Source organism: Topomyia yanbarensis, chromosome 3, assembly GCF_030247195.1.
Source record: "Topomyia yanbarensis strain Yona2022 chromosome 3, ASM3024719v1, whole genome shotgun sequence".
In the NCBI taxonomy this organism is placed as follows: Eukaryota; Metazoa; Arthropoda; class Insecta; order Diptera; family Culicidae; genus Topomyia; species Topomyia yanbarensis.
Genome location: NC_080672.1, coordinates 9,015,479 through 9,037,766, shown reverse-complemented (window position 1 = coordinate 9,037,766; position 22,288 = coordinate 9,015,479). Strand labels below are relative to the sequence as shown.

Sequence of the window (22,288 nt, the reverse complement as noted above, 5' to 3'; positions counted from 1 at the left end):
TTTTCACTCCGTTTCCTTTCCATTCTAATCAGCAGAAACAATTTTCGACTGTTCATTTTGGGAGAGAAAAATTGCCATCATTACTCTATCACTTCCCACCAGCCGGTCGGATGAGAAAATCATAATCAACAAAAAAGGTAGATTTTTTTTCGTTGGAAACTCGACCGAAAGCCTACTAAGATAAAACACTTTTACATGCCTCACCCTCTAAAGAATAAAGGGAAAATCGTATTTTTCTGCGTAAAATCATTATTTCAGATTTCTTGTCGCGTCAGACTGTGGCGACGGTTGCTTGTCAAACAACCATTTCGACATTAATTTTATTTACAATCCATGACAACACCAACTTTGCGACAAATGATTTGCCGTATGTCACCGCTATTTTAAACCGGCATCATCGTAGAGGTCGAGCTTATCCGGTCGGATTGGAAAACTTAATTTTGCTTGTACCACCGTTTGCGTTTATGTTGCAGAAGCTTTTCCCGAGTTTTGAACCGAGTCGAGTAACGACTTGAAAGGGGGTGGTAACGCTGGTACATAGCGTTATTATGGTATTCTATGTAGTGTTATGACGAAATGCCGTCATCAATCAAAATACGCTGTGTTACAAACGTTACGTTCCGAGCTCCAGCTCGACCGGAATGACATTTGCTGCGCTCTCTTTGTTTACTTGGCTGATCAGCTGTTCTTTAGAAAACCTGTGAACAGCTGATCAGCCAAGTAAACAAAGAGCGCACCAAATGTCATTCCGGTCGAGCAGGGGCTCGGAAAGTACCGCTATGTAACGCAGCGTGTACTGGTTCATTGTATCGGTTATTTTCAATAAATTACGGAATTGTGAAATGGTTAGGTTTACAGAAACCGTTGCATAATTTTAATCAGACTAACCAGGCTGTCTCATTTTTAGTGCACGGAAACTGGTTCCATGACGGTAGCAAATGTCTCCAATGAAGTAATTATGGAAGGTTAGAGTTTGGCTAGTCTAGATGTCGCCTCGTGTATCATATCGGGGTAACAAATAGTAAACGTTGTTGTCCTATCGATATGCATGGTAGTAGTAAATAATTCGTTTCCCTATAGATTTAGAACATCTAAATTTGTCAAAAGTTATAAGATTTACAAAATCTCTTAAAAATGCTGAAAAAAGGGGGTGGAAAGAAACGGATATACATGTCCAATGAATTTTAAATGTGGTGAAAAGATATTTTTTGGGACCAAATGCTTGTTTTAACTGCTCAAATGATGGTTTGTTCAAGAAACTGTACTAATTAAACGTTTCCGGTGATAAGATTCAATAAACCCGAGTGACTAGTTGTTGAATTATTTATTCAATATAGCATATGATATGGACAACTAGAGACTGCCTTCTAGAGCTTTTTTTAATTTATTTCGACCCTTTTTGGGATTACTCTATTCATGAGCTTAAACGCTGTGGAATACATCAAGTCCAACAAAAGTTACAAAAAGATTTCCAAAACAGAACATTGAATACTATATTCAATGAATAGAAAGTAAGTTCCCGGTACCAACTAAGTATCCTTCGGCTTCTCAATCTCGAACACTGGCGCAACAAACGTCGCATTCTGGTGCACTTTGCTCTGCTTCGCCCGGTAGCCCTTCAGCAGTGTGCAAGGACGAATCAAACAGAAGTAGATAATCTCCGCCAAACTCAGCAGGCTCATTCCCATGAACAATCCAAGCAGACCACCGCAGTTGGCTAGGAAATCCGTCACACCGTACAGCTCACTACGTTTGGACGTAATGAACTGCGATTCCTTGAAGTAGATAGTCAGGCGGGCTAGCTGCAGGCTGAAACGAAAAAAAAACAAATCGATCAAAGTATGCGGTTAAATTTGGCTCTGTTAAAAACCTCTTCATTACCCCGGAAACTCGTCCAGTGGGCTCTTGTAGGCACGGAAAAGATTCTTCCAATCAAAGTCGGCCTGCGAAATCTCCGCGTCGTACTGCACCGAGGTGCAGGCAGGCAAACAATCGCACGTGCTCCGCTGGGTGGATTTTTTATCCACACTGTGCCGAACCTCCTGTCCGGCCAATTCGTCCTCCGCTTCGTTGTAGCACTCAATCTTGCTGGCACCGCATACCTTGGTTTGGGCGTCGCGTGGCATCGAGAACTTGACACATCCGCACAGATTCAGCGTGTAATTGGTGATGCATTCCAGTTTGCAGTTTTGCTGCGTGTACACTTGGAAGTACTTGAGCCGACGCTCGTGGTTGAAGTAGCACTGGCGGCTTTCCGGACGGGGTGCGGGGCGGGAAAAGGGGGATGAAAGACCAACGGAAATGTTTTCAATGCAACACGGTGGGATAAAGATTGCACAGCAAAGGGAAAAATGAGCCATTTTTTTGTGCAGTTTTGTTTTGCTTCTCTTACCGGTGCGGCGCGTAATGACGTAAACCGTCGGAAGTGGTTATCATTTGTGGTTTTACCGAGATGATCACCTCTTGGTGGAGAGGCACGCGAAAGTACTGCTTCGAGACCTGCGGGTACTCGCTGGAGGTGTGCAGCAGAATTTTGAAACCCTGAACGGGACCCTGACAGAGATATGAGGAACAAGAGAGAGAAAAAGAGGAAATGAGAAACCAATCTGACGTGAGGCGGAAGATAACATGCAAGTGGCTAGCCGTGCCCATTAAGGTTGTCTGGTAGAAAACTAATGGAATGTTGGGAAAACCATCACTCGGTTAGGGGAAAAATTAATCTCAGCTGAAACTACCAAGATATTGAAATGATTAAAAACAGATTGATATGTGTATCACACAATGCATGCACACATAGAAAAAATCGTGTTACGTCTGCTCTGCCCATAACAGCATAAGAGTCCCATGTTGAAAAACAGCAAGCCGAGAAAAACACTGTTCAAGATTGTCCCATCCATTGAGTCAAATGGATGGGACAACCATGTTTTGGTATTTTTTCGATATTTTCTGAACAAACCCGGTAATCTTATTTGTGCAGTGTGATTCAGTGGTGATACAGAATACAATCCAACGGATAACTCACTTTCGACAAAAATCCACATGGGACTCTTATGCGTTTATTGGCAGTGCTGATCTTGACATATACGAGCATCAAGAATGACATAGTTTTAACCAATGGCGTAGCTAGAATTTCGGTTTGGTGGGAAGAGGGGAGGTTGATGAAAATCATCGATTTTTTGAAAATGTTTAAATATAATGTAATTTTTTGAAAACTCAGCAACAAAAACAGCCTAACAGATGCAATCCACCAGTCTACAAACAAGATTCGATATAGAGCAGCTTTCAAACCTTCCTTGATCGCAATATGTTAGTGAAATCATAGAATGTGCACCTTTAAAGTGGAATAAACATTCGAAAACTCTTCTAACGATCACATAATTTCGAAACCATCAATTTTGGAACTTTAACGACTTCGAAGAAGATTTCCAACGTAAAATAGTGCACCATTTGTTATAATAATTTTGATGATCAATTCTTCCAGAAGATTTGACGTAGTCGGGGAACTTGGGGGTTAAAATCCCCTCTAAACCAAAATTAATTGGATTGAAAGATAAACTTATTGATGATACCTAGGGGACCATTCATAAATTACGTAACGCTTTTAGGGGGGGAGGGGGTACGAGAAGTTGTGACAAGTTGTGACATAGGGGGGAGGGGGTGTTAAGTAGATCGTTACGTAACATGTTTTCACCGAAGAAAAAAAAAATTTTCTTGGAATTTGTTACGTAACAGGGGAGGGGGGATGGAAAAATTTGTGACACTTTGTTACATAGGGGGAGGGGGGGGTCAATTTTGGGCAATTTTTGCGTTACGTAAGTTATGAATGGTCCCTAGTTTAATTATATTTTACAATAATAACACTAGTTCACAAAAAAAATCTGAACTTCAATATTCGAACACCATTTCTGATGTAAAATGGGGAGCTGAATCCGAAAATGAGGTCCAAAAAATTTACAGTAGAACTGTTTTCGAGTAACAATATACTTTTAATTTAAACGATACTTTACTAATATTAAAATCAAACAAATGATAGACACTGTTGAAGAGTTGACAGCAAACATCCAAAGGATTATTCTGGTCGTATAGCGTACGATGTGTTGAGCTCCGGAAAAAATCATTTATCCGGAAAGATCTTCCTGGAACGTTGAAGTTAAGCTTTGCTAAGAGCGCAGGGGAATGTATTTTGTCTGTACGCAGCAAGTCGAAGATTAAGAGTCGTTGTAGAAATATTCGCCTTTTACGCAGCGTAGGGAGATTGATGAGAGCGCAGCGCACGGTGTATTTATTAGAACAACTTTATGCAAAAAAATTCAGCATCTCTGAAACTTCGGAATATGAAAGAATGGACTTTCCCCTTTCATTTGAAACTAAGATCAAAATGATCCGTCGGGGGGTCCAGAGTTTTTTTTGAAGTTTTTTCGTAACAATATTGGTTTTACTACTCGAGCTAGTTCATATTTCTGTCCCTAGATGGTGCTTTAGACATTCAAAAAACACTAAATGTGAGAATTTGATAGAAAATTTAATTGTCTACAAGTTTGTGGCAACTAAAAATTGATCTGAAATCACCCGGAAAAGTTGTTTAAGATTTTAACAAAGTTATATCTAGGATAGATAGAGATCACACGAGGCCTAGTGGTTTGGAAATATATTTTCTCGAACTTATTTCACTGCCAAAAAAATAATTGGGTTTATTGACACGAAAATATTTGACGGGATTCATTACAACTTCTTCGTCGACAATTCCTATTGACCTTCTGAAAATCAGGATGTTTGACAAAGACAGAAAACTATTTGTGCTTTTGGTTCAAGTTTGTAATCTTTCCCGATAGGTTCGAAGGAACTACCATTCATCGAAAGGTATTGCTTGGTTACAAAGGTTTGCTAACATTTATGTTTTCGAAAGGACCATCCGTCGCATAATTTAGGTTATGATCGTTTAAGTCAGCTATTATAATTCTGTTCAAGACGAAATGTTGGGACACACAGTTTATAATTGAACGCAAACCACAGAAGTAACTGTCCAAATTAGTGGTTAGCGTAAAACGATTTATTCAAATTTTTCCGCAAAGTATATTGTGGCAGTTGGATTTTACGGCCATTTCCTAAGAATTATGCGTGAAATCGTTGATAAATTGATCCTAGATTATGCGAAATGTATTGAAAATAAAATATGATTTGAGTACAACAAAATCCATATATACATACAAATCCACGAATATATCCCAAAAAAAAATATCTTGATCCAAAAACTCAATGTTTTTCGTTCACTGTTTGTCATATTGAGTTAATTTTGAAAAAGAGAATCAACGTTTTTAACCAAGCATTGCAAAGAAATTCGCGAAATATTGCAATGGTGTTAACAGTTTCATTGAGTTTGTTCAAATATAAAGGTTGAAGTTCAGGACAAGTGAATTTTATACGAAGATGCTAACAAAGTAGGAGGTTCATGCAAGAATAGCTATCAGTCATCCCCGAGAACAATCGAAAAAATGAAAAAGAAGGCATACATCATTGAAAAAGCTGTTTCTGCGGGAGGAATCACTCACCATCTTGGAAAAGAATATTGATATCATACTAGTTTGGTCAACACTTATCTAAGACTTTTCATCCCAAAAATATTAATGGTGCCCTATATCAGGTGGAATCTGGAATTATAATTTTCAGCTAAAAGATGAGACTTTCCAAGCTCTCAAATTCCGCTGAATGCACTGTTCAACTAAACACAGGTATTTGGCAAATGAAAAAAGTGCGTGTGAATTGACTTACAAACCACTAGGGTTTCTGTGAAACTAACTTAGACTTCGTTAAAATATTAAACAACTTTTCCGGATAATTTCAAATCGGTTTTTAGTTGTTAACAAAGTTGTAGACAATTAAAATATCTATCAGATTCTCACATTTAGTGTTGTTCGAATGTCTAAAGCACCATCTAGGGACAGAAATATGAACTAGTTCTATTGTAAAATCTATATTTTCACGAAAAAAAACTTCAAAAAAAAAGTTGCTCTAGACCCCACGACGGATTATTTTGATGTTGGTTTCAAATGAAAGGGGAAAGCCCATCCTTTCATATCCTGAAGTTTCAGAGATGCTGATTTTTTTTGCATAAAGTTGTTAAAAAAGACACCGTGCAGCGATCTTCGTATGGAAGTAGTTGTAATCGATTTTGCCAGGGCAGCCGACGAAGGGCAAACCTGATGAAGTTCTTCTCTTCCCGTTCAAGACGATTAATGTGGACGGTGTGATACGAGGCCCAAACAGTAACTCCATATTCCAGAATACTGCGTACCAGTGCGATGTATAGCGATTTTGGACAGTAAACATCAGTGAAATCACGGGTGTTGCGCTTTATGAGTCCAAGTACAGCGTAGGGTTTAGCTGTGACAGAAGAAACATGTGCGGTGACCGGACGTTTACAGTCAAGAGTGATACCTAGATCCTTGACGGATGCGACTCGTTCTACAGGAGCAGAAGACATTAAATATTCGAAAACAATGGGCGATTTCACTCGTGCGAAAATGATTATGCTGCATTTCTGAATGTTCACATTCATGCCGTTTCTGTCACACCAATCCATAACCCTTTCAAGGGCCATTTGCAAAGCGCAACAGTCAACCACAGTATTTATAACACGGTACATTTTCAAATCATCTGCATACATGACTTTGGTCGATGACAATTCACTGCAGGGGTCGTTCACGAAGAGTACAAAAAGAAGAGGTCCAAGATGACTTCCTTGAGGAACACCCGATGTAATATGGAAAGGATCCGATAGTGTAGCTCCAAATCGCACCAACGCGCTGCGGTTCGCAAGGTACGAGGAGATCCAATTAGTCAGCCAGTCCGGCAAACCAGTCCTCCTTAGCTTTTCCACAGCAAGCTGATGAGGAACACGGTCGAAAGCTTTCGAGAAATCGATGTACACCGCATCGATCTGTTATCGTTTTTTCCAATTTTTCAATCAGCGACGACACGTAGCTCTTCAGATTAGTAGCTGTCGAGCGCTTTCTTACTAAACCATGCTGATCCTAAGTGATGATGTGTTTAATGCGGGGTAGATAACATCTAAAGATTTTAGGGAGGCAGCTCAAGACTGAAATTCGTCTGTAATTTGTGACATCATGTACGTTGCCGGTTTTGTGGATTGGAGTTATCAAAGCTTCCTTCCACTTCGTGGAAGTGATATTCTCAGCAAGAGAACGACTGAATTATAGAGATGCTTGTAGCGCCAGAGATGAAGAGCAATTCTTGATGAACGATGGTTGGAGCCCGTCCGACCCCGGACCCTTGGAACTATCAATCCCTCGAAGATTAGTATGTGCTTGATGTTCGGTGAAAGATGACAAGAATAGATTTGCTGACTCCGCTGGTGACGTTGATGTCCTGTCTCGATAGTTGACGCTTTCCGGGATTCCGCCTGAGGACGTTTTGTTCCGCAGGTAAGATCAAAATTTGTTTGGGATTGTCCTTCACGCTGCATTCAATTCGGGAAACATATGAACGAAAGTGTATTGCATTCATGAGTTCGAATTGGCGTTCTAATTCCCGCACGGACGTTTTGTCGGTTTCACCTCTCGTTCTGAAAAATCGCGTTCCAATACCTTCGGTAGTAGTCCATCGATATGAAATATTAAAGGTAATAGAATGTACTTTCGGTCGTTAGAGCATTTTGTTTTAGTGCGACTACTGGTTCTGACGTTATTTACGAGTTTATTGAATTTTTCGAAATCTTTTCTTATTTTGTAAAGAAAAATCATCGTTTGGTCAAGACTTTCGGCTAGATAAAGCATTCCTAAAATTTATATTTTTATGGAAACTTGAAGCCTGCTAATAATTTTGTGTTTCTCTGGGTCACCTTATTGAACCGTCCCGATTCCAATTTTTTCTAGGGCTTGTTTCATAATATATGAGGGATCCTCTGTCAGAATTCTGTTAAACAAGTAAATTGAAGAATTTTGAAAGAATTTATTGTGGGGTAATATTCGAACTCGTTAATCCAAATGATTCAAGACAATAATTGCAGGCTCAATGAAATTATAAGTCATCGAATGATTGGTATGCTACACTGCGTGTAATATTTACAAGCGTATTACATAAAATAACACTCGTATAATACAAAATTCGCTGCAAACTAAACCCTCACACGTCTTAAATTCGTATTTTGAAACACTAGCTGCTCAACTGGGTTTTGTACAATGTTAATACAAACTACACGAATACATAGAAATATGTGATACTACATACGTCAAGTATTATAAAATTAACTTCGTGAAGCTAGTGGCCCGAGTTTAACATTTTGCACCACTATAAGCTTCCGATATGGGTATCAAGGCTGTTCGTGATGATTTCGGAATTCTCGCAGCAGAACACCCGGTTTTAGAGTATTCAGCTAAAGTTGTGAATAAATTTTATTTTTAGAGAACGATACATTTTAATCTTAGCTCTTACTTACAATCTAGTCTCCGATTTATTTTAATTGAACAGAAATTGCTTCCGAAAATAGTATTTAATTTTAATTTAGGCTACAAATAAATTTTAGATTGTAAATGAATATAAGCACAACATAAATTCAATTTTAATTTTACTTTTAATCTCCTGCTTCCTATTAATTTCAATGAATTTGTCAAAGTGATGGGTTGTGACACGTTATCTGACAGCTCACTGTGACGGTGTCAACCGAATGTCAACGTTTGATTTTTGGCTCAGATTCGTGGTCGTCTACGAGGGGCGTTTTTCCACCTACTTGTACCGAACATCCTCCCCCGCGTGTCGCCTGAATGTTAGTTTCGGCGTCACTCACACCAATATCAATCAGAGCAAGTTTGGCAATAGGTCGCTGCAATATTCCACATGATGTCTGAACATCTGCCCGACGTGCCGTTCCATCTCTGCCAGGAAACGTCCGTATTACGCGACCCCTAAGCCACTTATTCCTCACGTTCTCATCTACAATCCACACTAATTCCCCTTCCTTAATCGCTCGTACGCAGTCGAACCACTTAGTCCTTCGCGTTATAGTGGGTAGATACTCAAGGATCCATCTTCGCCAGAACTTGTCTAAAGTGTATTGAATCATGCTCCAACTCCCCTTAATTGAAGCCCCCTCATCAACCGGACTCTTTATCGACTGTTGCACCCCACTCGAGCTGAGCATCAAAAAGTGGTTAGGACTAAGTGCTTCATCAGTGATTGTGCTCAACGGTACGAAGGTCAGTGGGCGAGAGTTTATCATGTGCTCTGCTTCCGTTAGCAACGTGACAAAAGACTCTTCGTCAAGTTTTCGTGAGCTTGGAAGAGAACCCAGTGCAACTTTCACAGACCGCACCATTCTCTCCCAACAGCCCCCCATGTGTGGTGCCGCGGGCGGATTGAAGCGCCACTGTGTACACGCATCTGTAAATGTACTGGCCAACTCTCCATTCATCTTCTTCAACTCCAGTTGTAATTCTCTACTCGCCCCGACGAAGTTGGTTCCGTTGTCGGTATATATCTCTTGCGGAGCACCCCTGCGAGCGATGAAGCGGCGGATTGCCTTTTTGCACGAATCCGTCGACAAACTGCTTGCCACCTCCAGATGAATTGCTCTGACCGTTAGGCAGGTGAAAAGCGCTACCCAACGTTTTACAGCACATCTTCCGATTTTAATTAGGTATGGTCCAAAATAATCGATGCCGACAAAAGTAAATGGTCGCAGAAACGGAGTCAGTCGAACTCGAGGTAGTGGCCCCATTTTTGGTACAGTGGGGACCGTTTTTTGTACTCGACACAACATGCACTCCTTCCTGGCGAGCTGTACTTGAACTCGCAACTTCGGGATATAAAATCTTTGCTTGACTTCATTCACAACGGTTTCTTGGTTTGCATGACGAAGCTTCCGATGATACCAGTCCAGCAGTAGCTTAGTTATTCGGTGACTCTTCGGCAAGATGATGGGATATTTTGCATCATAGGAAATACAGTCCGCCTTCTCTGTTCGACCATCTACTCGCATTACCCCAAATTCATCAATTGCCGGAGCTGCTGTCGCGATCGTGCTGCTTGCTTCTATCGGCTTTCGTTCTTTTGGTTCCTTTCGCAGGTTCCGAGTGAGTATCGCGACTTCGTCCGGAAACTCCTCCGATTGTGCCAAGCGCCACAAACTCCGTTCTGCCCTTTTCAGATTTTCGCTGGTTAATCCGTCTGTTTCCCGCGGCATCTTCAGAAATGATCGCCGACAGTTATCAAGGTAACGATGGACATACGCAACACATCGTAACAGACGTTCCCACTTCGAGAATCGCTCCAATGCAATAGCCGGACTCAAAAGGTAGTGCGTAAAAACGAAAGCAGGACGAAGTTCCGCCGTTGTTTCATTGGATACTCGACAATCTTTCGGCCACTCTGCTTCAGCATCATAGAGAAATTCTGGTCCTCTATACCACCGGCTATCTGGATCGAACGACGGACCTTTTCCCCACTTTGTTGCTTCATCTGCTATGTTCAATCTCGTAGGTATCCACCTCCATTCTTCAATGTGAGACAAACTCAGGATTTCATTAACTCGAAATGCAACGTATGGGCGATAGCGACGTAAATCTGACTTGATCCACGAAATAACAGTGGTGGAATCCGTCCAGAAACAGGTACGCTTTATCTGCAATGTGTGTTTCTCCTCAATAGTTTTCCTCAAACGGGCACCCAGAACAGCAGCTTGTAGTTCTAATTTGGGAATTGATAATGCTTGCAAAGGTGCCACTTTGGTTTTTGAAGCAACTAAAACACATCGTACTTGCCCACGCTCTTCTATTCTTAGATAAGCTACAGCAGCAAATGCCTGTTCGCTAGCGTCTACAAAAACATGCAGTTCCAAAGAATCAAAACTGCTATCATTGTAGCCAGGGAAATAGCAACGAGGGATTTTAATATTTTCCATTGTTTTTAACAATGTCAACCATTGTCTCCAGCGGGGAAACAACTCTTCCGGAATTTTGTCGTCCCATCCAATACGAGCCCTCCAAACATCTTGCACTATGACTTTCCCGTGTATAACGAATGCCGCCACTAGCCCAAGTGGATCGTACAGGCTCATGACCACTCGAAGCAACTCTCTCTTAGTAGGAACTGCTTCCCATTCTACCAACCGCTGGATGCCCTCGCGAAAGTCTAAGGAGAACGATAAAACATCCTCTGCCGGTAGCCAAATCAATCCCAGCAACCTTTCGGATTCGGTTTCCTTGTCGCCAACAAATCGTTTAACTGTCGTCGAGCTAACTTCTCCAATCCTTTCCAGTACACCACGTTCATTGGAAACCCAGTTTCGAATCTGGAACCCAGCTTTGGCATGTACTTTTGTCACTTCCACAGCCATTTCTACGGCCTCCTCCACAGTATCTACACTTTGTAGATAGTCATCCACATAATGCCTTTTCTTAATCGCATCCGCTGCTCGTGGATGTTCGACAGCATTCTCTGTGGCGTTTAAATTCTTCACATATTGCGACTGTGCCGGTGAACATGTCGCTCCAAAAATCGCTACGTCAGTAACCATCGTCTCAATCGGACTAGCATTGTTGTCGCGCCACAGAAAGAGTTGTGCACTACGGTCTTCTTCTCGTATGACAATTTGGTGGAACATTTCCTTGATATCAGCACAGATGACCACCTGCCGCTCTCGATACTGAAACAATACGGTCAGTAGTGGTGTGAGCAGATCCGGACCTTTCAGAAGCTTTGAATTCAAGGAAATGCCATTCACTTTGGCAGCTGCGTCCCAAATCAACCTAACCTTTCCTGGTTTTCTTGGACTCAGTACTACCCCAATCGGTAAGTACCAGGTACGGAATGGATCAAACCTGGCCAGCTCCTCCGCTGTTGCTTTATGCGCATACCCTTTCTGTTGAAACTCGGCTATCTGACCACGAACGTTATCATACAATTGTGGGTTCTTCGTCAACCGTTTTTCCAGACACCTCAATCGTTTTTCAGCCATTGGACGACTATCGGGAAATTCGATGTGATCATATTTCCAGAGAAGTCCGGTAGAAAACCTTCCATTTTTGGTACGTACCGTCGTTTTCTCCAATATCTCCCGGGCTCTTTGCTCTTCTAAGCCCTCTACATTGGGAGCCACCACTACTCCAAGACTGTCGATAGAGAAGAATTCACGTACCAGTTCATGGAGATCGTTGTCCGCAGTTTGAGCACATATGTGCATTTGACGATGGGTAAGCTTTTCTTCTCCCCTTCGTTGACTTCCGTACACAGCCCACCCAATGCGGGTCTTTGCAGCGATCGGCTCTTGTGGTCGTCCTTCTCGCAGTTTTAGCGTGGCCAGCAAATGAGCATTGCTCAAACCAATGAGTATTCCTGGTACTGCAGATTTGAAACTGATCATCGGCAATCCTCTTAGATGATTGTACTGTTTCGCCATCTCGTTGTAATCCAGCGTTTGTTCTGGTAAACCAAGGTGATCTACCGTATACACATCCGACGCGCTAAAACGTTTACTGCATCCTATACCCGCAATATCTAGCTTCACACGCTGAGTATCGGAATATCTCTTATTGATTCCACCCGTCCACTGGATGCAAAGTGACTCCGTCTTCCCTTCCACTCCTAATGCATCTACGATCGTCTTTTCTACCAACGTCACCGATGAGCCATCATCCAAAAATGCATACGTATTTACTTGACCTTTGCGTCCAAATAGTGTTACGGGTAGCACACGGAACAGCGTTGATGAGGTGGTTTGACGGTGGATAGTTACAGTACCATTCGCTATCGATACACTTGGTTTGAATTCAACGGTCGGTTGGTCGTAATGTAGAAGGCGATGATGACGTTTCTGACAGCCGTTGACACCGCAAATCTCACCCTTGCACGGCCAACGTGTGTGTGGTGTAAGACAACGCCGGCAAAGCTTACGATCCTTGACGATGCTCCATCTTTCATCAATGGCTAATTTTTTGAAAGTTGCGCAACTAGCAGCTTGATGGTTTCCGCCACCGCAAGCAGGACACGATGCCGTTGGTTCCGTTATTTTCAGTGCTGCACTAACTTGCCTTTTCGTTCGTTCCCACTGTACACGATCGTTTTCTTGTCGATCTCTTCGATGCATCTGTTCTGCAGAATGTGTATTGACGTATACCTTCTCCCTGGGCTTGCGTTCTTCTCGTTGAAACCTTTGAGTGTTACCAGCAACGAACACTACGCTACTAGTAGCAGATGCCACCTTGGCCATATATTCGCTAAAGGTGCTCAAATCAACCGTCGAAACTTCTTGTTGGTATAACGCCCAGTTAAATTTCACAGTAGCAGGAAGTTTTTCAACCAACTCCTGTAACAGCATGGGATTTGATAAATGCTTCTCTAGTCCAACAGCTTTAAGATGTCCGCAGAGATTTTGCACCACTAATCCAAAACTCATCAGTGAATCCCATCGATCGGCCTTCGGGGCTGGGGTTGCTCGCACCTTCATAATCATGTTCTGTACGATCTGTTCTGGGCGCCCATACAATAATTGAAGAGTAGATATAACCTGATAGACAGTCGAAGGCTGCAGCAGAAAACTGCTTACTGCTTCCTTTGCACTACCCTTGAGACACCGTTGCAGTCTCAACAGGTTCTCCGAATCCGAAAATCCACATGCCTCCGTTGAATGTTGATAGCTACTTATAAAAAGTGGCCAATCGACAGGATCTCCCGCGAACACGGGTAACTCCTTAGAGATGACATGCCTTGCCGCAAGCTGCTGCGGTGTGGGTCCGACTGGAACTAGTTGCATATTATTGATTGGTGCAATCGAAGGAGGGAACCATTGCGACTGCATCTGAGGTATATTTGATGCACTAATTTGAGGCACATGGGGGGAAAAGTGTGGAGTCGGCATGGAACAAGAATAATCAGTACGTTGTCCCATTGGGGACGCGATAATAGAGGGTTTAATCGATTGATTTTGAATATATGAGGGGCTGCTTTTATTTATCAACGACATGGGGGGAGCATTGGAAGGCACAACACTTACCGAAGGAGCCGCATAGTTGAGATTGTTACTTGGTATAGCGGTTTTATCCGCCTGTAGGGCTTTGACGTTCTCTTCTCTTGCTCGTTGTAACTTTTCCATTTCGACGTTGTACCACTCATCACTGAGTCCCGAAGACACCGATTCGGAACGCACATGCGATCGTTGCTCAGACGCCGTCCTTTTCAATGCCGTAAATGAACGCACTTCTGACTTTGGATGATTCCCGAAATTTTGACGTTCCTTAATACAATTCTGCCCGACATCCCCGCCAATACACCTCTGGGCAAGTTGTTCTTCTCGTCGACGCGAATGGTCCAATTGTCGAAGGTGCTCTTGCTCAGATTCACGTAACCGCTGTAGCTCGATATCTTTGTCTACCAGCAACTGCTGCTGCATTTCAAGCTTCGCCTTTTCTTGTCGCAGAATATGCCATTGCGATTTGAGATCTGCTTCCCTTCGTTGTTGTTCGCTCAAATCATTCGCTCTCTGACTATCCAGAGCTTTTAGTTGTTCTACCAGTGTCAGTTCGCGTTTTCGACGAAGATCATTCTCCTTCTGGTGTTGCAACTCCTGCTTCCGTAAAGCAGCAGCACAGTGGCGCCACTGGTCGTACGACATTTCATTGGCCAACTTCTGACCGACCGCTCCAGTTGGTGCTGTCTTTGCTTCCTCCAATAACGATAACAAGGGCTGAATGTTCACAGGTGGCAGTGTAGGAGAAATCAAATGGTATGATGATTTGTCCTCAACAACGACAACCGAATCATCTTCCAACTTGTCGTCGATTGTGATACTTCCCGTCGTAGGTACAAGGGAACTCACATCCAAAACTGTTTTTGCGTGTGTCACTGGTGGTTGAATCGAATTCGTTTTTCCCTGTAGACCTTTTACGAGTGGTGTCGATGTGAGCTTGACACTACGTATATCGACGGGATCCGAACTGGTACCTTCGGTTCTTTTCATCTGTGTCTCGATCCAATCTCCAACTCGATTGTTCGATTGGTGAGTACGGCAGCTGCGCTCGCTGGAAACCTCTTCTTCGTCCTGCTGGCTGCGTAAATCGTACTTTTTGGCAATATACTGCTTGGTGCGCTCCAGTTTCTCTTGTGTGGTCCTTTCGAGCAATGCCTGTGCTTGCTCAAAACGCTCCTTTTCCATCTCGTCTAGCAACCTCTTTTCCTCCTCGAGTCGCTCGAGTTCCCGATCGATTCGTGCCTTTCTCGCACTAGATCTACTCGACTGACCCATAACAGAGCTGAGCGCTGGGATAGCAATCCGAGGCACACACAATATACACGAGAAGGTAGTCGTTTGAACGGTAGCAGTATCCACCTTAGCACAAGTGAAATGATACCATCGATCACAGTCTTTGCACTGGACCATATACCACTCAGCGTTGTTTGAACGGTCGCAACTAGCGCAGTCATGCTCGTTGCCATGCTCAGTATCAATCACCGTCGCTTTAAAGGATGCATCATAAAGAACACTTCCCTCGTGGGACAGTTTTCTGTTGGCGAGGTTATGTTTTGCAGCCTTTGCCATGGCTTTAGTAACAGAGCGCGTTTGCCGCACAATCGACCGTCGATGCATGTCCATCTTCTCCGATAGATTCTTTAGTTTTCTGTTCGTGATGATTTCGGAATTCTCGCAGCAGAACACCCGGTTTTAGAGTATTCAGCTAAAGCTGTGAATAAATTTTATTTTTAGAGAACGATACATTTTAATCTTAGCTCTTACTTACAATCTAGTCTCCGATTTATTTTAATTGAACAGAAATTGCTTCCGAAAATAGTATTTAATTTTAATTTAGGCTACAAATAAATTTTAGATTGTAAATGAATATAAGCACAACATAAATTCAATTTTAATTTTACTTTTAATCTCCTGCTTCCTATTAATTTCAATGAATTTGTCAAAGTGATGGGTTGTGACACGTTATCTGACAGCTCACTGTGACGGTGTCAACCGAATGTCAACGTTTGATTTTTGGCTCAGATTCGTGGTCGTCTACGAGGGGCGTTTTTCCACCTACTTGTACCGAACAAAGGCATTGTGGAGCGTGCAGTTTACAACGTATTTTGTACATATACGATCCTGTATGACACGTGTAAATGTTATGCGTATTTTTTAATGCTAAATATTTTATGACATTACTCCAGTGAGCCTGAAATTATTGTTATAAGGAGTCTTGAATCATTTGGATAAACGTGTTCGAACATTACCCCACATTAAATTCTCTCAAAATTCTTCAATTTACTTGTTTAAGATAATTCTGACAAAGAATCTCTCATGCTCTAGAAAAAATTGGAATCGAGACGGTTTTATAAGTTGACCCAAAGAAACTCAAAAATCCCCATCCTACAAAAAATTGAATAACTTTTACAATTTTCATCCGATTTGAAATAATAAGTCCTTATTTTCATTGGTTATTAGCAGGCTTTATCTTCCCATAAAAATATAAATTTTAGGATTCCTTTATCTTGCCCAAAATATTGACCAAACACTCATTTTTCTTCAAAAAATGACAAAAAATTAAGAAAAGTTGAAAGAGTTCGTAAAAAAACGTCAGAACTAGTAGTCGTACTAAAACAAAATGTTCTAACAGTGCATTCAATTACCTTGAATTCAACATAATTATGTTTCATATCGATGCACTACAACCGAAGATATTTGGATTTTACTGAACGTACTTTTAATTTTAAAAGTAATATTCATTTTTTACTGTAACCCGAAAACTCTTCTACTGTTATTTTTTTTGGATTTCATTTTCGGATTCAGCACACGATTTTACATTGAAAATAACTACCACCTTATTTAGTTTAGAAATGCTGTAAACTAGTATAATTGTATGCAACATATATAATTTTCCCAAAGGAAGAAAATGGATGAACCAATTTGCGCACGAGGGAACAAAACTAAACTTAGAAAAGTTGAATTTGAATGTTGCGTCCTACACTCGTCAGTAACTGACACCAACTTGCCATCAGTTAGACTATACATCCAAACTAACACCAAAATTGGCGCCAATTTTGGTGTTAATTTGGGTATATGGTCTAACTGATAGAAAGTTAGTGTCTGTTACTGACGATAACACTAATAAGCATCTGATCCATTCTCAATGTATTGATTGTTTTAAGTATCATGGGGACTTTTGGAAATTTGTGTGAATGGAATCTTGTAACTGATCTCGTAGTCGGGACCCCATAGTTGTCAAATCATATGAATGTCATATAAAATACCTGCAGGAGAAGACTCCAACAGAAACTTTTTCCGGCGTTCATAAACTAATCATAACCCTCAGATTTCCCATCATATTGTACTTACTTCTGAAGGGATGTGCCGAAATATGGACAAGTGACAACGGAAAGCCAAGTTGGAACAGGCTGAAGCCTAGAAAATTATAGAAATTTCAACATTTGCTGGAAATGCTTTTTTAAGAATGCGAGCAGTTGATCATAGGAGGCTCCAGCCGGCTGACAAAGAGGGGGCACATCATCATCACATTTTTTTTATTTCGATTATAGAGGTTTTAACCTTAAGGTCATTCGCCTCTTCGGGTTAGAAAAATCTCTTATGAAAAATTTCTAACCCTATGTGCGGGGTCGGGACACCCAGGTGCACTGCGTACAAGACAATCTAAATCTACAAAATGTTCGAACGAAGTGAATGTCGAAATTTACTCAAAATCCTCTGATCTGGTAAGCGATTTGCAGATACGGAGAAACGATTCAGGTTCTATTTTCTTGATCTGGTGTCTTACCATTACTACCAGTTCTGTGGCATCATGCTCACACAGTTATCATATACTCTATTTAAATTAAACTATTTTCAAGAAAGGTCCCGGCCTGGCAGATCAAAGCCACAGCCAGAAGGATTCTTGGATTTAATCTACTAAAACCCAGAATTTAATCTATTAAAGAAAAGCGCCCATAAATTTTTCACTAATCAAAAGAAAAGCACTTTTCACTGATTACTGATATGTTCGAACTTACGTAAAATATGTTAAATGTATCATTTATGACACCACCAAAACAACTAGAATCTATAAATAGGAATAAGCTCAATAATTTCAGCATCACTCGCTTCCTACACATGGAAGAGAAAATATCGCACTTATTTCTCCTTTGCCGAAGAGTAAAGTAGGTGTAAGGTCAACTTGCTATGATGATTTCGGTTATACTTTCTGAGTCAATTCGTCACTTCAAATATATTTACACTAATCTGCTCAGTTATTGTTTTGTTTTTGAATCAAAATATTTCGCTCGAAATTTTTTTTACACAAGTTTAGAAGCGATGTTCGGCTACATGAACAAAGCTATATTGTCTGTTTGATTAGAGGTTTGTTTTACCACAATTTGGGAAACAGTTTCAATTAAAGCTGTTATACCTAACGCAACGGATCTGAGCGCAATTTCGAAAGCACTCGAGTTAAGTGTATAGAAAAGATAGAAGAGGTTCTCTTGAGTCGATTTCAATATATCGATTCCTTTTCCTTGCTTTTCTCCGCGATTTCTGAGATCTCTATTATTTTATTCCATGGCGAAGAAAAATAGAACGAAAGACTGTCATGTACTGAAAACATAAAATTCGAAACAATAATCCCAACCTATTGACTTTAAGATTCAACCAGTTGCAACATTTTAGTCGTTCTCCGCAATTCCCTTTTGACGTCTGTTCACTGTATCGACACGTCGTTTCTTGCACAGACATTAATTGGAAACCATAAAAAAACGACTAAAATGCTGCTACTGGTTGAAACACTAAATTCATTATGATTGTTTGACATTCGATGGAAAGGAAGGCCAGAATCACGGCTGCTGTGTACATTTCTGCATATCAGCAAATTTACTAAAATACGAGTGTATTTAAATTCGTAGGATAAATGAAGTCGCATCTCAGTAAAGCCGCAGTTTTACCACTTTTTGCTTTGTTTAATTTTAACCGTTTTTCATGCTTAATCTTCAATTGTTAAAAATATCACGGTTTTCTGGTTTAACAGTGTTTTAGAACGGAACAAATTGAGTTTCAGTGGGAATACTATTGCATTAAAATGACGTAAAAATAAAAACTATCTTTTCGGATATTTTGCTATCAGCAAATTGAAATTTTTTTGCCTATAACTTTAGTTATTTAAGGGGTTATATATGTTGAGCTGCGGGAAAAAATGGAAAAGTTTGAATTTTTATAAAGGTATGTAGCCATATTTTTATGAAATACTTGTTATACGTTTAGCGTAGTGCAATGTCCAATTTGCAAAATCCACTTGAGAAAATAAAAAATATTAATAATTGTCGAAGCTATAGCAATTTCCGCAAAACGCGTTTTTTTTCAAAGAGGTTTGCCGTGACTACGATTCCAGTCCAACAGCTCAACAGAAACCATCAAACTAAAAAAAAATCATTGGTATATGTACCTGTGGTGTCCTTGAACAATCGATTAAAAAAAATTCTTCGTTTTGGAAACGGGGACGATTTTTCCAAAAAAAAAACCAATATTTTCACATGAAACATTGAAAATTTTGTCGAAAAAATGAAATCGTTCAAGGAGACGGCAGTTAAATTACGAACAAGTCAAAAAAAAAGGTTTGAGATCGGTTGAAAACTTTTCCGGCAATCGTAGTCACCGCAAAGACGCTTTTGGGAAACATGATTTCGAGATAATCGCATTTAAAGTTTCAAGTATAAGCAACTCCTCCATATGGGAGCAAGATGAAAACGCTATAACTGTGCGTCCACTGCTTCGATTTCTATAAAAATTTGAGGCAACATTCTTAAAAACCTGAGCTTTACGATAGAAGAATAAAAAAATTCGATTTTTTGGTCGACCTCAACATATATAACCCCTTAATAACTAACTTTATTCTGACCAATATCTAGCATTATATCCAAGTTTTTTTAAACGTAGCAATCACTAGCGAGCACTTTATGCTCATTTTTGGAAAGTTTAAGGGCGTTAGATAAACAAAGCCGTGAATCTTTCATATATTTTCATGTTGTAAACAATAAAATGATAAAACGAGTTTTATCAGAGTCTTGTGCGAGCGACTAACGACTGCGCGTGGAGACCTATTTACTAGGCAGGAAATCATTTTTTCCTCACCGGCAGTATCTTGGTGGTCGTTCATATCTATCCCGTACACTTCCGTGTCATGTTCCCGAACATCTGATTTCTTCCATGTTTCTTGCCCTCACGGGTCACGAGCAGAGTTAGAAATCATATTCAGCCACATTCATTTTCAATATTCAGTGACGCAGCTGAAAACGTCAAACGAACATACCGCCCATTCATCCATGCAGATTTTCATTCGTCTCCGTTTATTACATGAAGCGACCGTGCAGCAACGAATCAAACGCATCAAAGTAGGCCCTGGCACAATGTAAGCGATGATGATTGTTGTTTCATATGCTTTACCGACATTTGAAAACATTTTCCTTGATAATTAGTGAAATGAATATATTGTACGATATTCAACTGAATGATTAACATGGATATTTGAATGAATATTTTTTCTATTCACCGCGAGTCGCATCAGGTTCATTTTCAGCCGTCAAAAGAGAGCTTCGATTATTTGTAACTCTGGTCACGAGTTTGAACTTCCTCAATGATGGTACTGGCTGTTGATTTTAAGGTACTTGAGGCAGCTTTTACCGTCAATTTTACCGGAACAGCTGCCAAAAAATTGGCAACACTGTCGGCACTGAATGCCTGGCATGGTAGAACTGGATAAACGCGACATCCGTAAGCCTAACCTTCCTTTTCACCTTCAGCAAACGTTTCACATCACGAACGCTCGGTGTCATGCGAAAAGGCCGGAAGTCAATAGCTATTCATGTAAAGATTCAAGCTAATGTAGATATTCCCCCGGAAGTAGGTTCATTTAGCTAACCCGCTGGAGCTCTAAGACGATTTTGCTAAAATTTCATTACGTTGTGCACATAGTGTGCACGTAACTTCCGGAGGAATACAAACGATTAACAATACTATAAACAACCACGCACCTCCATCACAAATAAACAAAATAAATCGCAAAAAAATTGAATAATCCTGTATAGTTTATCGTATTGCAAGAAAACACCAATTAGAAAAGCAACGACCTACCCTACACAAATAATCCAAATCGTAATCGTACAGCATCAGCAAAATATTTAGTCCTCCTCTAGCCCCCGCTCCCAGAACCCTCAGTGGGTACGTATCGATATCCGCATCTTCGCGGTACCCCATTTCCAGCGTCCACTGTGGCGAGGATTTGTTTGCCGTCACATAGGAGTAATCCTTCTGCAGTGCGTCCTGTCTCAGCAAGTCATCCGCCCCTAGCGAGTTGAAGGTATAGCAAAAGCCTTCTTCGGTTAGTGTTTCAGTGAAAAAATCATCACAGTAGCCCGGATTGTTACGCCAATTGCAGAACATCAACATCTCACTGGCGGAAACGGAACCATTCCGCAGCCAATCTACGCAATCCCGATCGAATTCCTGACCCAGCGACATGTTGTGGAAGATGTGCGCGTCACACACCTGAGCCACTGCTCGCAGCCGATTGAAGCTGTGAATTACTGTACAATCAGACAAAAACTAACAGGAAAACACTGATCAGGCCAACTACCTTTCCTCATCCATAGCTTCCCGTTCGGTGTCATTAAGCAGCATGTGATAGGACGTTGTGAAGTTTAAATATTGCGATTTGACCTTCGTCTCCGGACAAATTGTCACTGCTGGGAACGGAATCTGCCAAACCGGTGTACTTTTCTCGCTGAAGCTGACAATCACCGGCGTTTGGTCCCATTTATTGTATACGTTCTCAATCAGACGACCGCAACCATAAAGTGAAATGAAGAACATTACAATCCACCAAATTCTGAAAACGGAAAATATTTACACTGCTTCTGTTTGACGTTTCGAATAATCAGCCTACTTCTCGTAAATTGTTCGCCGTTTGCACGCAAAATACTTTATCCCGTGTACGGAACTGTTTGAGCAATACTCTAGAAAAAGACTCTTCAGGCCTCGATAAATCCTTCTATTATCGATGGCATTGATTGCCTTCAGCTCGAAGTTGCTCATCGAACGAGAATCACTTTGATACATTTCGCCTATCCGGTGTACTGTCAACCGTTAACAACGCCGATATCACTCGAACTAAACGAGACAATCGTTTACGGTACCGACTTTTATGCTAATCTAGATAATTAGAAACGTTAATTTACCGCACGAACGCATGTTCTAGATGTTACTCCTGGGATCGCTGCTCCTACCTTTTGATGGGTGTTCAAACAGCAGCAGCAGCAG

At 41.0% G+C, this 22,288-nt stretch overlaps 1 protein-coding gene across 1 annotated transcript; it reads right to left on the bottom strand.

The window, feature by feature from the left end:
* Window positions 1-1,341: 1,341 nt before the first annotated feature.
* On the bottom strand, window positions 1,342-22,087 carry LOC131693519 (pickpocket protein 28-like). Its single transcript, XM_058981419.1, has 6 exons — window positions 21,915-22,087; window positions 21,606-21,857; window positions 21,104-21,545; window positions 2,393-2,553; window positions 1,882-2,250; window positions 1,342-1,809 (listed from the first exon to the last, which is right to left on the bottom strand). The coding sequence occupies exons 1-6, from the start codon at window positions 22,085-22,087 to the stop codon at window positions 1,530-1,532; spliced, it is 1,677 nt and encodes a 558-aa protein (XP_058837402.1). The 3' UTR covers window positions 1,342-1,529.
* Window positions 22,088-22,288: the final 201 nt, after the last annotated feature.